Source organism: Temnothorax americanus, unplaced genomic scaffold, assembly GCF_048541705.1.
Source record: "Temnothorax americanus isolate GAGA-0224 unplaced genomic scaffold, ASM4854170v1 Scaffold200, whole genome shotgun sequence".
Lineage (NCBI taxonomy): Eukaryota > Metazoa > Arthropoda > Insecta > Hymenoptera > Formicidae > Temnothorax > Temnothorax americanus.
The window spans coordinates 27,652-47,860 of NW_027509340.1; the positions used below are offsets into that span (position 1 = coordinate 27,652).

The following is a 20,209-nucleotide window of genomic DNA, read 5'->3' on the forward strand; positions in this document are numbered from 1 at the left end:
CAATTTTTATTTCTAGTCCGAATATTTTGTAGACTATGAATATTAGCAGAGTTCTTCTCATATTTCCTCTTGAAACTTACAATATTTTTGTACATTCAATTTTTAAATACTCACTTTATGCTCATCGGAGAGCTTGAGATTATTTAATTTATTACCTCGTCGCTAGAGATGGCTCAAGTAGAGCCAAAACGTACGATTTATAATTTATATTTAAATTATTAATTCAATGTTACACAATGTTAACTCATGCACAACTAACCGTGTTTGACTCTCAAAGCCCACGCACTTTTCCTTGTTATTCGTTAATTTTTATATTATAGTGTAACAGAGTACTCATAATTTGTTTGAAAAACATTAGTTTTTGCTTATCTATTTAAGTATGTTTAAAAGTAAATTTTATGTTACTAAAAATTTTAATTTTTTAGAAAAATTATAAAAAGTGATAACTGTAAAATTTCATCAAACTACGAAATCATTAACGAACGACAATTATCACAATTATATGAAATATGACTCGATATCTCCGTTATCCTAATCAACCATGTTATTTGGCATGAAGAAGTAAAGCGGAATTACAAAAAGATATACGTACAAATCACACAATTAATCCTCCAGTCGTGCTATTAATAAGCGTCACGTTAATTTCTGCGTTGCGAACTTTCAACATTAACGGGATGAAAAATGAGATCTCAACGTCCGTCGGTCTGTGCTCTAACGATCCGGATGGATTAAAAGTCAAAATGTGATAAGAAAAGACACAAATGCAATTATGGTCGAAAATTAATTAAACTTAACTTAATTTAACTTTCATCCTACAAAAGCGTGGATGTAGTAGCTTAAAAAGCACGCACGGTACTGGCTTCTATCAATAAGATTAACTCTCGAGTATTATACACTGTGGTCCGGCAATTTCGATTATCTCCAATTTTCTTTTTACCTAATATATAATTTACAAGCATTTCTCGAAAACATATACTGAAATATTGTTCAAACAATTTTGAATATACAAAATTACTTTTTCTGGAAAAAAAAAGTTAAAGTTTCACCGCAGATTCCGAAGATGGAAGAGTTTAAACCACTGCGTGATGATCTAGAACTCTAGAGTTAAAATCTGTTTGCTGGACGTATCGTACCTGATGCTGCGGCACGTGTACGCCGCGCCGTTCCAAGATATATCGTGCGGGCAGTTATCGACGAGCACCAGCGAAGCCAGACACGCAGTCGCGGAATTGCCCGGGACCAACATCAGCCGCAGAAACATCGGCCGACATTAGACTGCACAGAAGCACGCAATGTTGAGATTTTTCCATTTGCTTTTATCGTATTATCCCACAGAATGTTGTAATTTTCGTGTTTTTGAATATTCAAGTAATCCACAATTAAGCACAATTAACGGTTAATATAATCAACACAATATATTCCTTCATTGTCGACAATTTATTCAACTTATTGGGATTTTGCTTCTTTTGCTCATTATTGATTTCATACGATTATTTTGTATTGTTTTTATTCGTCGCCAAACAAAGCAGTCTTTATATGTGTCGACGTCGTCGATGAGACAATTTTTAATGCAAATCCTTACCTTTGTCGTCGCATTTGCAATACGAATTATCGGTGACTCGCTAACAAGATTCACGCTTGCTACGTGCTGCAAAATGCACTCGTAACCGATATATTAATTCTTTTAAAACGTACAGACTTAATTATTTTGTTATCATGTTTTGAATATGGAAAAATTCCGAAGTGACACGTTACAATTGTGGACAAAAAGGTAGTTTTTATTATTATAATAATAATAAATATACAATAAAAACAGATTTTTATATTTTATTAGAATTTATTAAGTTACATATTATTTCGTGTCTTGATACGTACAATGTGGATTACAAGATAAATATATGAAACACGTCAGATGTCCTATCGAAATAATAATTGATAAAATTGTACAAAAGTAATTGTTTATAGTCTTGTTGCTTCGACAATTTTATATTATCTGTACACTTCTGACATTTATGAAATATCTATTATTCTCCTCGAGCGACTTTTAATATTTACGTTAATAAATAAAGTGCGTCATTGAGATTCAAATGGAAGACGTATTATCACTTTGGTACGCTTCGCAGGATAATATTGATTTTTGGAATATATGTATATGCGATGTTTTAGACTTATAGTTTTGGACTATCTTTCTAAATGCTACATGCAGATGATATTGCCAGTGTATGACTTTATTTACGATATTGCGTCTTCCGTGTGCTAAATACATGGTGCAACATATACTCGAAACTCCGAATCTTCGTCTTACAATTAGAATGGTCTAACGTTTCTAAAATTATTGTTTGACATATATGAAATGGTACTCAGGGTTTATCTTACGGCTTAGACACAATTTAGCATCTCTCTCAAATAACATAATAATATTAATCATATCTTTATATCTAAAAATTTCTATTATATTATTAATTTTATTTATTAAAGTAGGGATCTCGGACATATACAATAATCTATTGCTAGCGACGAGATTAAGTATCTTACAAGTAGATTCGAATCTGTTGGTGTAGTTTTTGAACTTTCTATAATTATATTCCGAAAAATAAAAGTATTTTTTAAGTAGACTCAATCTTGGACGAAATAGATTCGCGAATCCTCTCTTCAATACTTTAAAAAACAAGAGTATTATTTCCAAGTGGACTCGAACTTGGATTAAATATATTCGAATCTTTTATGAGCACTTTTTACTAGAAGTTTTATGTTCCTTCAAATCAAATCGTTTGTATAGAGCGACAATTATTATAATATTATTACAACTATTATTTTCTTGATAATTACAAATATTAGATTATTAATCGTTGAAATTAAATATGATAAAAATATACAATAAAAGTTATTTAAAATCTTTACACATTTATATATTTTTTAAAGTAACAACTTTATTCTTAGAATTCGAGTACAACTTATAAAAGATTCGATTCTCTACGATAGAAACTACTTATAAGTACATTTCGAATCCTGCAAGTACTCTAAGATTCGAAATTAACTGTTCGAGATCGGTTACTTCGCAAGTGCAATACCTACATGAAATATTATTTCTTATGAATATTATTCGAATATAGAATAGAAACTATAGAAAATGAAACTTGATTATTAAATTTGACTCCTTTTTTACATATTAAACTTGATCCTACTCCTACCTATTACCAAATATTTCAAAGATAAGTCCTGAGTACGCGTTTTATCCGTCACGGGGCGACCAAAGTTAATCCTTGGTGCAAGTTGTACCCGTGTCTTACGGTATTACTATACGCGATTAAGTCTCATTATTACACGAGCGCAATCATTCCTCCTGGGAGCGCGACTCGCTACGGCGGCGGTCACTGGCCCGGTTCGACTTAATGCGAGATCTCGCGCAATAGGCGCGACGGAAAATTCTCTCTGTTCGTTCTGGGTGCCGGAGTCGTACCCGGCTCCCGGCTCTCTCGAAGAAAAAAAACGGTCCTTTCAGTCTCGAAATCGCGAAGCATTGAAAGCCGGAGTCACCGCGATACGGCTTAACGATCTTTGGTCACACTTACTTTTGCGCCTGTCTACTCAATTCTCAGGCACTTACTTCGCGAAACCATCGACGAGCCGGTTGGTGATTTGCTCCTCTTTGCTTCTCTCTCTCTCTCTTTTTCCTTTCGTCGGACGATATGACGAGAAGATCGGTCGGTCGAGATTAAATCGTTGCGCCGCATCCTGCAACATGTTTGCTTGATAATCGGCGTCCTGTCGCAAACATTAATTTAGAGCAACGCACCCACGCTGAGAATGATAAGCCGCAAGCGGTGAATACAATCAACGATCGAAAAGAAATAAATTATGATTGTTTATTCAAGCATGTTCGACGTTGTGCGTGTTTCTCAATGAACTTAGCAAAAAAAGCGAACTAAAAATTGAGTTTCTCATTTAGCTGTTACAATGTTACGTACGATGTAACTCTCATCTTTTCTTTAATTTACTTTAATAACAGATTATTATGCATAAATTATTCTTTCGCGGACATTAATTATATTTTATTAAAGATGACGCGTTTTCTGTTTATTGTTCGATTATTCCTTTTGTCAGATAAAATAACCGAAATACTGTTTATTATTTTGGATGCCTAAAACGAGAAACAAACAATCGTAAATGTCTCTTCTCTTCTCTTTTTCCTTTTTCCTGCAAATATTCGACTAGGTTCTGCTATTGCAGCGGCTATTGTTCACAAGAATGGTCATATAGGCCAGTCAAATTAGACATTCTGGTATGAAAGTGATGCGAACTTTTTTATTCCTTTTTAGGCGTGTTGGGGGTATTTAGAAAAGCTTATTTTTGAGTTGTCGTATTATGAAACCCAGAGTTTTTTTTAGGGGAGGAGGGGGAACCAATTTTTGACGAATCGGAACAAGTCACCGCTCATTTTTTTCATTTTTCAAGCCTCACAACTTTCTCAGGAGCGAAAAAGTGCTATCTATTAATCGAAACAAGATAAATGAAAAAAACCGCAAAAATTTTATTTTTTAGGGGAACCAAAATTTTTGTTTTTTTGCAATAACTCGGCGAATGTTGATAAAAAATGAATAACTAACCCCTCAGCTACAAAATGAGGGGTTAGTCATTCATAATCATAAAATAAGCTTTTCTAAATACCCCCAACACGCCTAAAAAGGAATAAAAAAGTTCGCATCACTTTCATACCAGAAGCCTTTTTTTGGTCTAATTTGACTGGCCTATCATTCTTATCTTGATCGGGTATATTATTTCCGTCTCAGGATACACACGTTCGTTTATGACTAATTAATTTATGTAATTTCTCACTGTATTCTTCCGGATGTGTGTGGAGATTATTGCAGAAGATAGCAACGTAATCGATGCATCCCGCTCTAATTACACGCGAGAGTGACTCCGCCTCGCGTTAGGTTCTAGGAAGTGAAGGAGTGCGCACAGATCTAACGACGGCCTCTCGATGCGTCGAATCGCGAACGGTTACTATCCTGGAGTCACGCGTATTGAAAGAGTCCAATGTAAATAAGATCGCGATCGTTGAGAATAAGAGTCTCAGGGAAAGAAAAAGCTACTTTCATAAACAACGCTTTATTTATTTGTGAATAGCGCGGAAAGAGGTATCTCTCACGTTTGTTTCAAAGATGTTTTCACATAAATGGCGATTAATTTTAACGCATAGTGTTTTTCTCAACAATCTGCGACCTTGTTTGATTGCAAGTCCAAGAGACTCGACGGATAAGTGATCGTAATTAGTAATTGCAGAGAATATATTCGAGAAAGACTCCGCGAATTTAGATTTTGCCGATTTCGACAAAATTCTGTTTTATTTATATTGTCAGATGATCTCCTGAGACTTTACAGCGCATTTTTCGTCACGTCTTAAATCTCTCTTCTTTCACGAAAGGTACTTACTGCAGACGCTGCAGTGTTTCTCGTCGGAACCATCGCCGCACCCGTCCCGGCCACTGCAAGTTATTGCGTCGGAACGACACCTTCCATTGTCGCATCTGAACGGACAATATCTCGAGGTGGTTCGGCCGCGGTTGCGCGTCCTACACGCTCCCCTGGGCTCGTCGCTGCCGTCCCTGCAGGAGACCACCGCGTTGCAAAATTCGTACGCCGGCAGGCACTGACCGTTGTTGCATCTAAACGCGCCCTCGGGACATTCTGCACAGGTCGAGAAATCTCACGTATAAATTAAAGTGAAATATCAGGGAGATGTGAAATACATGGAATGTGTAAGGTAAAACATTTGTTTTTTCTCAGAAAAGTAAGTATTGGGTCGAGATTTATAAATACGCGTTCCGCTATATGCTACTGCTACTGAATCACTTCTTCTGCGAAACAATAGTATTACCCATGGTATCTGATTATTTTATCTGTTGCAAATAATTAAGAATGTATCATTTACGAATCAGTATATTTATACTGTTATAACGTTTGTTAAATACAAAAATTTAGTTTGTTAAGTAAAACGGAACTTATTCATGAATCAACCCAATGAAATATACGACAATATAATTACGATAAAAAATGACCTCCGTTAAGAGATCATTTTTCTAACTATAGAGAATGATAAAACGCGATTATGAGCGTTAATATTTATTAATATTTTTTAACAGTTTTTTTTTAGATATCATTCTCCCTTGCCCTATAGATTTTTAATAATCGCTTAGTCCAGGATAGGAGAGCTTTATTGATTAATTCTTGAGAAAGTTCTCTCCGGACCTCTTAGCGTGTTTGAGACCCCGTCATAGCTTGAACTTTTTTCTCTCGCAGCTCTATTATAAATAGTTCCAGAACGAAATAATTTATCAGGGTTGCATCTGGAGACTTCGGAATCAATTCTTCTTTAAAAACGAATTTCATTTTGTCCCATAATTTTCAAAGTTGTTTTCGATATGTGCGATGGTGTGAAATCTTAAGCCATTATGCACAGCTGTTATTTATATTTGTTTCGAAGATTTCGAAAGTGCTTTTTTTGATCAATATGATCGAGAGAAGGCATTTTTAATCTTAAGATGACATATAAATTACCTCAATAGCGCGGAAAAAAGTCAAAAATCGAAAGTATTGGTGATCACGTCTTTTCAGCTTCTGTATATGCATGTCAAAAAACGCTTGAATCTTAAGGGGGTAGCCTGGTGTAGCGGCTTAAAAAAATCAAATATTTTTTTGCTTAAATCGATAGTATTTTATCTCTAGAATACGCTCCCTAAACCCTAAACATGCATTTAGATTTTAGCGGGCTGAAATGAGTGTTTATAATGTATATTCCGACTACCGACGCCGTTCGACTAGAAACACAGTTCGACCGTTAGCGTTTGTGGACGTGTTTTCTGTTGTTTTGTGCCGAGTTTTTTTAATTCAAACATGTCTACGTATCCGAAAAGAAGCAAAAAAAAGCAGTTTCGATCATCAAGGCCAAGGAAAAAAAGATTGGGCAGTTGCTCCAAAACACCTCCACTGCGGCCGGAAGATCATAGAAATTGCTGCTTACATAGCAGCTGGAATATTTAACGAAGGCTATCTGTCAGTGCTAAACATAATGTCAGACTTGGAAATAGTTATTGGGACAGCATGCAGAGATTATGCCGACAAAATTAATAATAGCCGTACGACCTCGCAGAATCGTCGAAGTAAAAGCATTGCTTGCGAACTAAAAAATATACATAAACAACGGCTGTTGGAGCAAAACGAGCTGTATGAAGAAGTTGAGGGAATATTATATGGTGCAGGCGATAGCAGATTGACCAAAAAGTATAGGTAAATCAACAATAATAAGTTTTTATCAATCTTTTTTCTTGTTCGAAAAATTTAAACGCGTTTTTCTCAAAACCATGTTTTTGAAATTGGCGTACACGATAACTCAAAATATTCTTGATGGATCCAGACCATTTTTTCTTAAATTAAAGGTAATTAAATTGCCTTGAACTTATACCTATATGTACAAAAAATTTTGTTTAAAAAAAGTTATAAACAAAAGAAAGTGCGAAATTCATGCAAAAAAACAAAAATTATTTTAAACCACTATTTTTAAATTTTTTATGATAAAAAAAAATCATGTTTTAGGTATAACTAGAAACTACTCATAAACTTTACAAAAAATTTTTTTTTGGTTTTAGATCGTTCTACGGGATGCTAGAGTGTATGTACGCCATTCAAAAAGAATTTTTGAAGCCACCTTCGTATTTGATCGCATAACTCTTGTGTATTTACATATATTTATTAAAAAAAATTAATTTGAACATTTCAATATGTACACAATAAACAATGTTAATTGCAAAAATATATATTAAGTAGTTTCTTTTTAAAAAAATCCAGAAAAAGAGCTTGTTTTTGGCGTTTTACACCAGGCTACCCCCTTAATATAATTTACAAAAGAAATGAGCATGGAAAAGGCACGGAAGAATACCAACTTCGCCGATTATTGCAGCCGATCTCGTCTTCGCCGCGAGGACAGTCGCGGTTGCCGTCGCACAGTCCGGACCTCGATATGCAGACATTACTGTCGTTGCATTTGAACGACTGGACCGGGCAGCGAGGACCGGTGCACTCCTCGTCGGAGCCGTCGGAGCAATCGGCGCGGCCGTCGCAGACGAAGAACCAGCTGATGCAGCTACCGGACGACCGGCACTGGAACGTGCCTGGCGCGCAGCCGGTCCGCCGCGAGCTGCAACTGCCGTTGGTCGGCAAGCTGCAGTCGCACACGCCGCCGATGCACCGCGACATCGGATCGGCCATACGGCACTCCAGATCGGTGATGCACGATAGCCCGAGACTGACGGCCGTCATTATCGCACCGCTCTCGTGACGGTCCGTTTTTATTGGCGCTGAAAGACAGAACAAATCAAATTGAATTGTGTACTGTTAGTCCAGAATCGAAATCCCGTAACTTTAATCCGCCAATTTTTTATACTTTAAATACGTCTGGTGTGGTGGTCTGATAACTTTTTGTCACAAAAGAATATATCTTTTAAAATATAAAAGCGGTAAATCTTACCGGAAGTTGTTGAGGTCGTCGTAACATGAGCGAGCTCGGTGACTTCTGCTTCGATAACGACAGCATCGTCATCGTCAGGAAGCTCATTTGGCCCGGGACGATTGTTGGATCCGGGTCTTAAGCTCAATGACGGCCTCGTCACTATATTCACCGGTATCAATTGACTGGGCGGTTCCGTCGACAGAAGCATCGTTGCGTTCTTTAACCAAGATATCTGAACACCTATCCAAGAGAGAAGATATTGGATCGCTTATAATCATAATTAATATCAGCTAATAATCATAGTATATTTATCACCTAATTAACGCGCTCGTCGTGTATATAACGCAATTGGAAAATCTTTGAAAGTGATAATGGAAGATAATGAAATATCGCGTGTGGGGATCACTTGTGATCTCCGTGTAGGTTTTTTTTGCACGCGTTCGCAGAAAGATGCCACTCGCCGTGTTTCGTTAATGATCGCGCTAATTAAGAATGCGAATCGCCTCATCTCGTTTAATCCGCTCGAGCACATTCGGGCCGGATTACGAGACCGTTCGGTCTCGCAAATTCCCGTTGCGTTCGTGTGCACGGAAAAGCTGATTATATCGGATAAAAGGCGCGTGAAACCCGGACAGGTGATGATGCAGCCTGATACGATTCCCCGCACAACGTACGCGTTCAAGGATTACTTTCTGAGAATGTTAAGTGGCTTATAGAGAAGTCAGGTATCACGTGTTAGCTCGTTACAAGTTTGCGGCACTCGATGGAGTATACAAAGTTTAGAATACAATTCACGTGATAATCTCAAAGCTCTGTTTTCACACAAGGAAATACAAGATTTTTTTTAATACTGGGAGCAAATTTTTTCTAAAAAAGTAAAAAAACATTATACAAAATAAAATATTAATATATAATTAATTTCTATATAATTAAACTAATTTCTGTCTAGAATAGAATGATTCTTGAAATTTGTTGATAAGAAATAGTTTCCTCGCGCATGTATTCTTTTCAAATTAATGTGCTTATTAATTTGGACACATTAATACTTATTCGAGTCATGGATAAAATTAATATTTATGATAGAAAAATGCATTATTAATTTTTACGTAAAATACTTTTACTTCATGCATATATTAATTATTTATTCATCAATTTCTGAACTGACTCCATTTATAAATTCTATAATATAACGATCTAAATGGCATAGTTGATCCAATTCTAATTATACCTGTATCTTGTTCTCCTTCGATCTCGCCCTTTTGTCCTTCGGTGACAGTTTCCTTATCGCGTTCGCTCTCAGTGACTTCCCCTATTATCGGCTCCTGAGAGGGAGGTAGATGCTCCGGAAGCGGCGCAGGCCTCACGAGACTGTCAAGTCGACACACGTTCCCCTCGCGGCGCATCGGAGCGGTGCATTGGCAGCGACCGAATAAGTCCGGAATGAGAAAATCGCAGTGCGACTCGAGATCCCAGAGACGGCAGTGAGCGTGCTCGTAGCATACCTCGCCGAGTTTGGCCGCTGCAAATTAGATTCGTTTCTCGGTTTACGAATTTGCGCACACTACGAGTCAATTTCGTTTGCCAAGAACCATTGTTATATAGAGGAATAAGACTTTTTACCTATTGAGATCCACCATGAAGTTACACCCGTAATTCTTAACTTACCGCGAAAAAATTACGTTTCTTGATAAGAAAAGTATAAAAAAATTTTGATAAATGAATAGCCTGTATTTATTCTCACTATTATCAATTTTTACCTCATATCTGAGTAGTCGAATTAGTAAAGATGCCCGTCACGAGATGGAGGTCCAGATTCGAACTTTGATTGTGGTGATATATTTTCACAATAAATTTTTTACAGTGATTTAAATAAAGATGCTTTTAGTAGCGTAAAAAATTAAATCGATTATCGATTTCAGTACGTAGATATTCCAGCAAAGAACTGTTTTAAGAGTTTTAACGCAGTTTAAAAAATTGGAAAAAAAATATTATATATAAAATATATATATAATATTTAAATAATTATTAAGCTAATCCAGCCAAGATCCAGAACGGACTGTAAATAGTGTTTTTTCTCTAATTGATTATAAATTTTTTGTAATTTTTAACTTTTTGCAATTATTTTATAATCTTTTCTTATTTTAAGTAAGCAATACCGATGTGTTGTAAACGTTTTATTCATATATAATTTACGTACAAATATTTTGGAGAAAATATTACTATACAATCGTATCTCTCAAGTATAAAACTTCTGTAAATAAATGAACGTTTATTGTTTCTATCCACGTAAGACGACCTGCTCGTGAAGGTATCTTCAATGTATTTTTACGATGACAATAAATAGCCGAGATCGTTAGCGCAGGAAGTCGCGGTGATCCCGGCATCGAAAACGGCGCAGTAACCGGCTGTCAGCGATCGAAACCGATTCTCAATAAATCAAGAGAGAGAGAGAGAGAGAGCAAAAGAAAGTATACGATTCTTCGGAATGTATTTCCAAGGTATGCTAGGTAGTGTGTGCACGTGTGTACCGCGCTCGATGAGCCGAGAAGGAGAAGATCACATAAATTATAATTTTCTCCGCGGGGTACTCTAACTACGCTTCGCCTAGCTATTTATCATCGATCCTTTCACCGACGTGCATCGTTCCACGTCGCTAATGATTGTTTTAATGTCACGCGAAGACAGCTACCAACGGTAACATCAAGGAACACGAGCGGATAGCTTATTATAGTGCCTATCGATCCACCCTGATGTATTAATATACCGATTAAGTATGATGTTATTGTAGGTTATTGTTTCGCAATCGATCGGATGGGAAATTAAGCTTGCTTTAATACCGCTTTTTGTCTAGTCTGAATTCGATAATGGATTCTAAGAATTAGATTCAGTGCTCTAATTATATTCATAAAAATTTATGTTTTTATAGATTTTCATTTACGTAACTTTGCGGCACGTAATCAAACATTTTTATAATTGCAGAGATAATGAGCATTAGTCAGCATACACTTACGTCCCAGACAGGTATGCCTGCGAAACTGCAAGTGTCCCTCCTCGCATCTGCACACGCCTTCGAGGCAGCTGCTGTTCGCAACTTTCAAGGAGCATTGTTCCTTCACGAGACAATCGTTGCCCAGTAGTGTCGCTGCAACATTAGAAGATATCAGCATCTCTTACATTACCGCGTAAAGCAGTCTCCTTTACTAAATCTCTTTCAGTAAATAACAACTAAGTATTCCTTAATGACTTTTCAATAAGGCTCTTCGCATAATCTAACGCCATTAAGTTATCTATCCCTCGCAAGTCTGAGATTTTTTTGCTATAAAGCGAATGTTCAAGGACATCAATTTCGGTAGAGAGATGAGAGGGAAAGAGAGATGTGGTTGGAGAAGGTAAAAGAGTACTTTGGCGAACTTACATTCGAGACAATGGGTTCCATTGTAGCCGGCGAAGAAAGGCTGACACCGGCAATAACCCAAGTAGCAGTGACTATTAGCGATCCCGACCTCACACTCCCGGTCTCGGTTGCACTCATCGCCGAGCCTCACGCTCAACGAAGTGGGCGAGGATGAGGCCAATCTCTACAAGAAGATCGAAGATGAGTTTTGCTCTCCCTTTTAGCGACCCAGTTTCGCGAGCTAGACAGCAGCTAGACAAGAACTTTTTTTATTCTAACGGAAGATTTGTAAGCGAGTGTCCTTTAACGTCAAGTTATAATTCTTTTATGCTTATAATATACTTATGTATTTAATTAAATACCTATTGTTATTGTCATCATGTAAATGTACGCATTCACAGTTTCAGAGGAATACAAACCTTAAAGTTCTAAAAGAGAGAGGAGTAATAAGAAGAATTTCTAATATAACAATAAGATTTACGCGAATAATTTAATAATAAATTTAATATAATGAATTCAATATTTAAATTATATTAATAAATTATATATAATATTCTAAATTTGATAATAAATTCAGTCCGATTCAAAATTAAAAACTTTGCTTGATTTCTGAATTTTTAGTTTTCAGTTTCTTTTCCTACTGGAAAAAGTAGAAATAAATATAAGTGTTTTTCCTATTTTACTTCTTGTCCATTTACAACTAGGACATATTTAAAATTATTTTGTTTCTTTTTCTTTTAAAAACACTTTATGAACATTCTCACGAGCACGTATCTCTTTCTCTCCACACCCTGTTTCTTTTCTAATTTCATTAAAGTAGCACAGAAAATTTGAATCAATTATTTAGCGTATCATTTAGTTGAAACGATCCAACGACGTCGTTTCGAATCGATCCACGGTATCGTCACACAATAATATCAAAGAGGCAATAATATCAAATGGCTAAAAGCTACCAGAAAGTCTGCTAAGCGATCAAGAGACACATGCAGTGTCTCGCGCCAAGTATTTATACACGCGCAGCGCGATTACGACTAACAGCGCGACAATTTCCTACATTCCCCTTTTCCCTAGAGAGCATTTCAATGCACACAATCGACGCGCTACACAAAAAGTACTTACACGATCAGACAATTGCGTTCCGTGCTACAAACTTCCGTTTCTGCAATCATGATGCGAGAAAATAGTTTGTAGGTTCCCCGATGCAAGGGCACGCACGAAGATACATACGTAACAAACCGTTTCTCGAGAAACGTTGAACATATTTTCTCATTTTCAAAACTTCGTGCATCAAAATGTACGTAAAATTTTTTATTTGATGCATCTGCAAGTCCACAAAATGCATTGCAAATCCAAATGTGTTATTTTAGCTGAAACTCTTTTTACACATGTCTTGCCGTTTTAAATCACGTCATTTAACGCAATTAAATGCATTAACTTTTAATTTAATACGATTAAACATGTTATTAAATGACGTAATTTAACGCGCAAGAAACATGTAAAAAGAGCTTCAGTCAAACGTGCTATTTTTAGACATTTGTACGTGTAAAAATAACACACTTGGATTTGCAGTGTATGGATTACACGGTTTATAGTTTTTATTATTCGTAACCCACATACGTTGGTGCATCAGAAGTCAAGGCCGAGACGCTTCGATGTGCATCCCGGCGCTTTTCACGGTGGATGCGTCGTACTTACGCGTTCTCGTGACCTTCCAGAAGCCGCTTCCGCGGTTGTTCTTCTATGTCGAACCACCGCGTTTACACCGGGTAGGTGCCAAGCGAATACGTGCCCAATGCAGTTTCCCTTCCTCTCTTTCTCTCTCTTTCTCTCTCTTTTCTTCTCTCTTCCCTAATCGCTTATTCCCGGTTTCCCACGATCTCCAAACAATGCTTGCGCACTTTTGTGCACATTCACCAGCTCGGTAGACTCCAACGAGCAACCATTATTGTCAAATAAATTAATACAATATTATTTATAATATTGCTACTGCAATGACGAATAAAGTTTTGTCATCTGTTTACAATCAACCTCGTCAAAACTAATGTGAGAATCTTTAAAAAAAAGTTTTAATTCCAAATTAGCCCGAAAATTCGGAAAAAACGACGTTCGAGAATACAACTTATTCACGTTGAGAGAGAGAAAGTGACTCTTATATTTTTATATGAATTTTATTTTTATAACTTTCAGGAACTTCTTTTACACAGTTCCGAATAATTTCTATATAAATAAAATTGGGAAACATGACACTTCCTGTTAAATAGTATTCACGTATACATATAGTCTTTTTTAAAACGCGTCGTGGCTCTCTTTTTTTGCTTCTCACATCGCTTTTTTCCACAGGAACACGGAAATACAGAGATTGCGGCCACGGAAATACAAAGAACGCGGGGCATCGGTTAAATCGCCGGCCTACCCCGGTACTCAACGGTGGAAGTGGAAATGGAAATGGAATCGCGCGTATATACTCGCAGTAGAGGTGGCTCTAAAGTGACATTGTTAGTCAATAATACAACTCACATAAAACTTGATAAAATACATTATGATTTTTCCTAAACATCTTATCTAAATAAAAATTATTAATATTAATAATGTTCCCATTGATTTTTGTAAGTAGTTTATAAATTTATAATAACTATAAAAGGTCGATTGATTAATGTTGTCTTGATTCTTTCGCGTCAGTGCGCAAGTACTGTGTAGATAGTGTAGATCTAGCAGCCGACTCGCCGTCTCCCCGCTGGCGTATATAACCTCTTAGCGTGTCCATGACATTTTACTTCCGTGACACGCACATGCATCATCACTTTCTCGATCAAATATTTCTTAAAAATCCATGGCAACACACAACCTTTCATATACCACTGGAAAGCTTGTGATTTCATCTTTCAGTGTTCAGTTTTTTATTAACATCTCTAATTTTTCTTAAAAGATATCATATCATTTCCGGTAAAAATTCAATAACCTCCCATAAGAGCTATGTTAAAAAGTGATTTTTTATATTGCTCGTTTGCAATAATTTACATAACAACAGGGTCTCAAGTTTTAAGAGATGGTTTATTATATGTTAAAGAACAACCTCCCAAAGTTTTATTTATATGGCTAGTCTTTTAGTTTACCTTAGAGCTACCTTAAGCACCGCAAGGTGACACGCGGCATCCGTTGCGCGCGTATGCACCGTTAGCGCACCGTGCGCTTCAAGCTGGGTGGCGTGCGCAACATTATTCGGAGGAAAGTCGGCGAATCTTGCCGACGATCGCCTATGGTAACGCTTGAGCGGTATAGTCATAAGATTTTATTGCCGAAGCGCGATTATATTGCCGTCGCGTCTAATGTGACCGCGCCGTAACGGATTACCGATTCCAATGCGCCGATTGCCGTATCGGAGAATTGTGTGGACTCCGTCCGCTCGTGTCCCGCGGATATATATAGATCTCCGAAGAATGTCCAGGAATCCCGCTTTTATCCCGTCTTGAAAGGAAAAGAAACCACGCGAAGAGATCCTTAGCTCTTCGCATTTTTCTAAGCTGTTGTTCCGCCAGCCTCGGATCTTTCCTCTGCGTTTTATTGCCCTTCTTATGAGCGGAAAGATAACGAGAGGAAGTACGGAGTTTTCTAAGAGTATAAAGGATATTATCTTTGAAAAACAAACCACGATTAAGCATTGAAACGAAGCGCGAAAATAAAGCTGGATTGAAGCGTTTCCTTCTGCCTGTTTATGCCGTCTTTTGACGTAGAACTACGTCTTTCTCGGGGGGTATGTGGGTACGACTGCAACGTTTTCTTGCAACGTTTTCATGCAACGTTTTCTTTTTCTCGAAAAGTATTAAAGAAAAATATACTTTATTATATAGTTTTTGAAAGCTCTCTCTCTCGATGTAAGCTAAATGTTTTCGTGGTTAATTTTTCGATATGGGTTTGTTCTGGGAAAGTATTAAAAAAATATATACTTTATTATATAGTTTTTGAAAGATCTCTCTCTCTCTCTCTCTCTCTCTCTCTCTCTCTCTCTCTCTCTCTCGATGTAAGCTATGGGTTTTCGCAAATTCATAAATAAATAAATGAATGAATAAATGGATGAATGGATTTAATAAATACATAAATGAATGAATGAATGGATGAATGAATGAATGAATAATGAATAAATGGGTGAATGAATGAATGGATTTAATAAATAAATAAATGAATGAATGGATGAATGGATGAATGGGTGAATGGATGAATGTATTTAATAAATAAATGAATGAATGAATAAATGGATGAATAAATGAATGGATGAATGGATAAATGGATGAATGGGTAAATGGATGAATGGATTTAGTAAATAAATGAATGAATGAATACTCTTGAAAAGTATTAAAGAAAAATATACTTTATTATATAGTTTTTGAAAGCTCTCGATGTAAGCTAAAATGTTTTCGTGGTTAATTTTTTAATATGTTTGTTCTGGAAAAGTATTTGTTATGTGTTGACAATCTGGTTGGTGTTGTGCGAATGAGATTAAGAATGTCAGGAATGATGAAGAAGCGTAAAGAGCAAAAAATTTAACACAAAGAATTTAGGAATAGCATAAACATAGATCACAAGAATGAATGGAGCGTAGATCAAAGATGTTTAATATGAAAGACGTAGAAAAATCAGGAATGTAGAACGCAGGATGAATGGCGCGCAGATCAATGATGTTTATCGCACAGGACGCAGGAAAATCAGAATCGTAGATCGCAAGGATGAATGGCGCGCAGAAAAATCAGGATCGTAGATCGCAAGGATGAATGGCGCGCAGGAAAATCAGGACTGAGTTAAATCTGTAAATAACAAATCCAAATAATTTAAAAGTCTCAAAAAAGGTGTATCAATTCGTCATTCGGCGTATTCGGTGTATCAGCGTAATTCAGCATTATGATAAACTCAAAGCGGTGTATCAAAAAACATCGAAGGTGTATCAATTCGTCATTCGGCGTATTCGGTGTATCAACGTAATTCAGCATTATGATAAACTCAAAGCGATGTATCAAAAACATCATTCGAAATCTCTTTACAGTTTCGAACTATTCGTCATCAGCGGTGTATCAAAAAACATTCATTCGAAATCTCCTTACAGTCTCGAACTGTTCGTCATCACGTAAGAGGTCTGAATCTTACATCGCAGTCTCGAACTGCTCGATCACCTTTAAAGGTGTACGCAAGAACATTCGTTGTCCTTCACCATAATATAAAGCTGATCGCAAAAAGCTACGCGGTAATCACGCAACATCGTGTTGCCCGTCATGACCTCGAACGTATGAATCCGCGGTTAACTCAATCGTAGTAAAGCTTACTCTTACCTTTAAACTTCTATCTACCTTCTTACGTATAAAGACGACGAATTCGAATAATCCGCTATGACTCCATCATTCGAGCAATCCGCTATGACTCCATCGAATCTCCTTTCGAAACTCCCTTCGAAATGTCTCCGTCGAATCTCCTTTCGAAACTCCCTTCGAAATGTCTCCGTCGAATCTCGCACTCCACTCTTTCGAACTCGCACTCTTTCGAACTCGCACTCTTTCGAACTCACACTTTTTCGACTTTATCTCTTTTATCTTTCGTTACGATATTTTCTTTTTCAAAATAGCTTGCGATATCGGAGAGAGAAGTAAGCAGACAGACAAAAAAAAACAACAACACGAGAAATTCATCGTTGCTAAAATCGATTCTCTGAAGTCGCGTTCGTTGATCGTCACGCTTTCCTCGATCGCGCTCGCGACGTCCAAACCGACGTTAAAGCGGCGTTAATTTCGAAACATTTCCGCCCGCCTTCGACGACAGAGTTGGCGAACAATTTTCGTCTGGATTGAATGGCAGAACACAAAGCTTGGCAATGGGTCGTTTAAAACTTGAAGAGGCTGTGCGAAGGGTTACTACTCTTGTTAATCCGTCAGGTCCTGGATGAAGTTTCGTGACTCTGCCTAAAGGCCACTTGGATGGCGGGTAACGTTCGTCGGTCATGAGAACTAAAGATCCCTCTTTTATATCATTAGAAGGATGATACCACTTTGATACAGCCAGATATCTTTGGAGACATTCCACTGACCATCGTTTCCAAAAACAGTCAATCTTCTTTCTTAACAGCTGCCATCTATTAAGACGAGTCTCAGGTTCAGACGATAATTCCGGTTCTGGAATAGTCGTGAGTGATTCCCCTATCAGGAAGTGTCCCGGGGTCAAGGCAGTGTAGTCGCTAGGATCGTCTGACAGAGGGCAAAGTGGACGAGAATTCAATACTGCTTCGATTTGAATTATCACAGTGTTCAATTCTTCATAAGTTAACAAAGTATCTCCGATCACTCGAGTTAGATGAAATTTCGTTGATTTTACAGCTGCCTCCCACTTTCCTCCAAAGTGAAGAGCTGATGGCGGATTGAAGATCCATTTAGTACCGTCCTTTGCTAGAATAGAAGCGAGTTCACGCAATTCCTTAGATGCTATACTAAAACGTTGTCGTAAAGCAATATCAGCGCCAACAAAATTTTTTCCACAGTCGCTTTGAAGGGTAGCGCAGATGCCTCGACGAGCAGTGAAGCGTTTGTATGCCGCAATAAATGCTTCAGTCGAATAATCGGTTACTATTTTGATATGTATGGCTGAAGTAGCTTGACACACAAAAATCGCAAGGTAACCTGTGACGATACGCGTATTCGTCACTAGCACTACGGCCCTGGCGGCCACTAAGCACATGTTCAGCGTGCGCTCCTGGGCCCAAGCGGTGGGGCAACCGAGCGGTGGGGCAGCCCCAGTGAAGGGACAGCCCCCACCGACCGCACTCGGGGTATAAATAGGGGACTCGAGCCGACTCGAGTCACCAGTCCTGTCCGACTCCTGTTCCCGACACGACCTCTCTCCGAGACCGCTTCACCACGTTGGGCGCTCCCAACGACTTCCTCCGTACAGAGAACGGGTGCTCCCGTTCTCACCTGGGCGCTCCCAGGGTACGGGCCTCCCCAGCTGGGTGCTCCCGGTTGGCATTACCTGCCCTTTCCTGCCTCTGGGTCGGGCGCTCCCGACCCCCTCCGCCGTACGGAAGACGGGCGCTCCCGTCTTCAAGCCGGGCGCTCCCGGTGTACGGGCCGCTCAGTTGGGCGCCCCCGACTGAGCTCCTGACCGACCTGCCTACCCGCGAATCCGCAAGGCAGCCGTGCCTCCGTACTTGCCCGCGAATCCGCAAGGCAACCGTGCCTCCACGCCTGTCCGCGAGCCCGTCTCTGTCCGACCGCGCATCAACCCGGTACACGTACACTGCGGCTCAGCGGAGCGACACACACACACACACTGACACTCACGCCCTCCATCAAACTGTACTGTAAATAGTGTGAATAAATAGCTTTATGTGAAACTGACCAGTGTCTCCACGTTTTCTCACCCTGGCCTGGCGAGCGAATTCCGAGCGAGGAAACGCGAACGTTACAAACCTTTATAGTTTCGAGCCGCCCGCCCTCTCCAAGTTTTGAGCATGATGGGACCAGCATAATCTAACCCAGAATGTAGAAACGGTCTTGCTTGAGTAACTCGAGACATTGGAAGTTGACCCATAAGTTACTGAGCTCGGATTCCACGATATCGAGCACAACGAATACATTTGAGAATGAAGGAGCGAATAGGAGCCCTGCCTCCAATGATCCAATATGTTTGACGGATAAAGCTCAATGTAACTTGCGTTCCCCCTTGAAGTGTGCGGCTATGAGCGTCGTCAATAATGAGTGTGGTGAGAGGGGATGTTCTTGGAAGGATGATGGGATGTTTTGATTCCATGGAAAGATCAGCGTAATGTAATCGTCCTCCAACACGTAAGAGTTCATCTCGATCCAGGAATGGGGTTAATTTAGCCATAGGATGAGATCGTGGAAAAGTGTCTCCTTTAGAAATAATCAGTAAATCATTAGCGAACCAAGAATGTTGCACTTGTTTGCACCAAAAATTTCGGCTTTGATGCATCTCTTCCGGTGTCAGCGGCCAAAAAAGAGAAGTTTGCGGCTTTTTCCTTAGACGAGACAGAACACGACGACAGAGAGCTGTGATTCTAAACAAGAATGATAAGGAGGAATATCTATCAAGCAGTGACCAATAAGGTTTCGGGGATGACACGGTAAGTGAGACCATTCCAGGTCGCTCTTCGAGATCGGTCTCTGGCGAAAGTTTACTAACAGCTTTTGGCCACAAGGAAGATGGTTCGGATAACCAACTGGGACCGTTCCACCAGAGATTGTGATTAATGAGTTGTTCTGGAGTTAGTCCGCGGGAAGCGCAGTCTGCTGAGTTCTGTTTTCCTGGTATGA

The 20,209-nt window shown here is 38.5% G+C and overlaps 2 protein-coding genes and 1 long non-coding RNA gene across 4 annotated transcripts in view; 1 reads left to right on the plus strand and 2 right to left on the minus strand.

Annotated features, from left to right (window-relative positions):
- Nucleotides 1-1,811: 1,811 nt before the first annotated feature.
- Nucleotides 1,812-20,209, minus strand: part of Impe1 (Ecdysone-inducible gene E1) — a 38,693-nt gene continuing 20,295 nt past the window's right edge. For both annotated transcript variants that reach the window (XM_077406376.1, XM_077406377.1), the window contains exons 2-8: nt 11,925-12,087; nt 11,520-11,651; nt 9,738-10,028; nt 8,528-8,749; nt 7,944-8,357; nt 5,437-5,691; nt 1,812-3,735 (exon numbers count right to left, since the gene is read on the minus strand). In XM_077406376.1, the coding sequence (XP_077262502.1) occupies nt 3,716-3,735; nt 5,437-5,691; nt 7,944-8,357; nt 8,528-8,749; nt 9,738-10,028; nt 11,520-11,651; nt 11,925-12,087 (1,497 nt within the window). In that variant the 3' untranslated portion in view covers nt 1,812-3,715. The remainder of the gene's footprint in view (nt 3,736-5,436; nt 5,692-7,943; nt 8,358-8,527; nt 8,750-9,737; nt 10,029-11,519; nt 11,652-11,924; nt 12,088-20,209) is intronic.
- LOC143897568 (uncharacterized) lies at nt 4,837-7,913 on the plus strand. The gene is made up of 4 exons (XR_013256952.1): nt 4,837-5,141; nt 5,429-5,767; nt 6,763-7,290; nt 7,650-7,913. It is a non-coding gene; the product is annotated as an uncharacterized LOC143897568 (long non-coding RNA).
- On the minus strand, nt 17,444-19,458 carry LOC143897572 (uncharacterized). Its single transcript, XM_077406383.1, has 2 exons — nt 19,346-19,458; nt 17,444-18,556 (listed from the first exon to the last, which is right to left on the minus strand). The coding sequence occupies exons 1-2, from the start codon at nt 19,449-19,451 to the stop codon at nt 17,658-17,660; spliced, it is 1,005 nt and encodes a 334-aa protein (XP_077262509.1). The 5' UTR covers nt 19,452-19,458; the 3' UTR covers nt 17,444-17,657.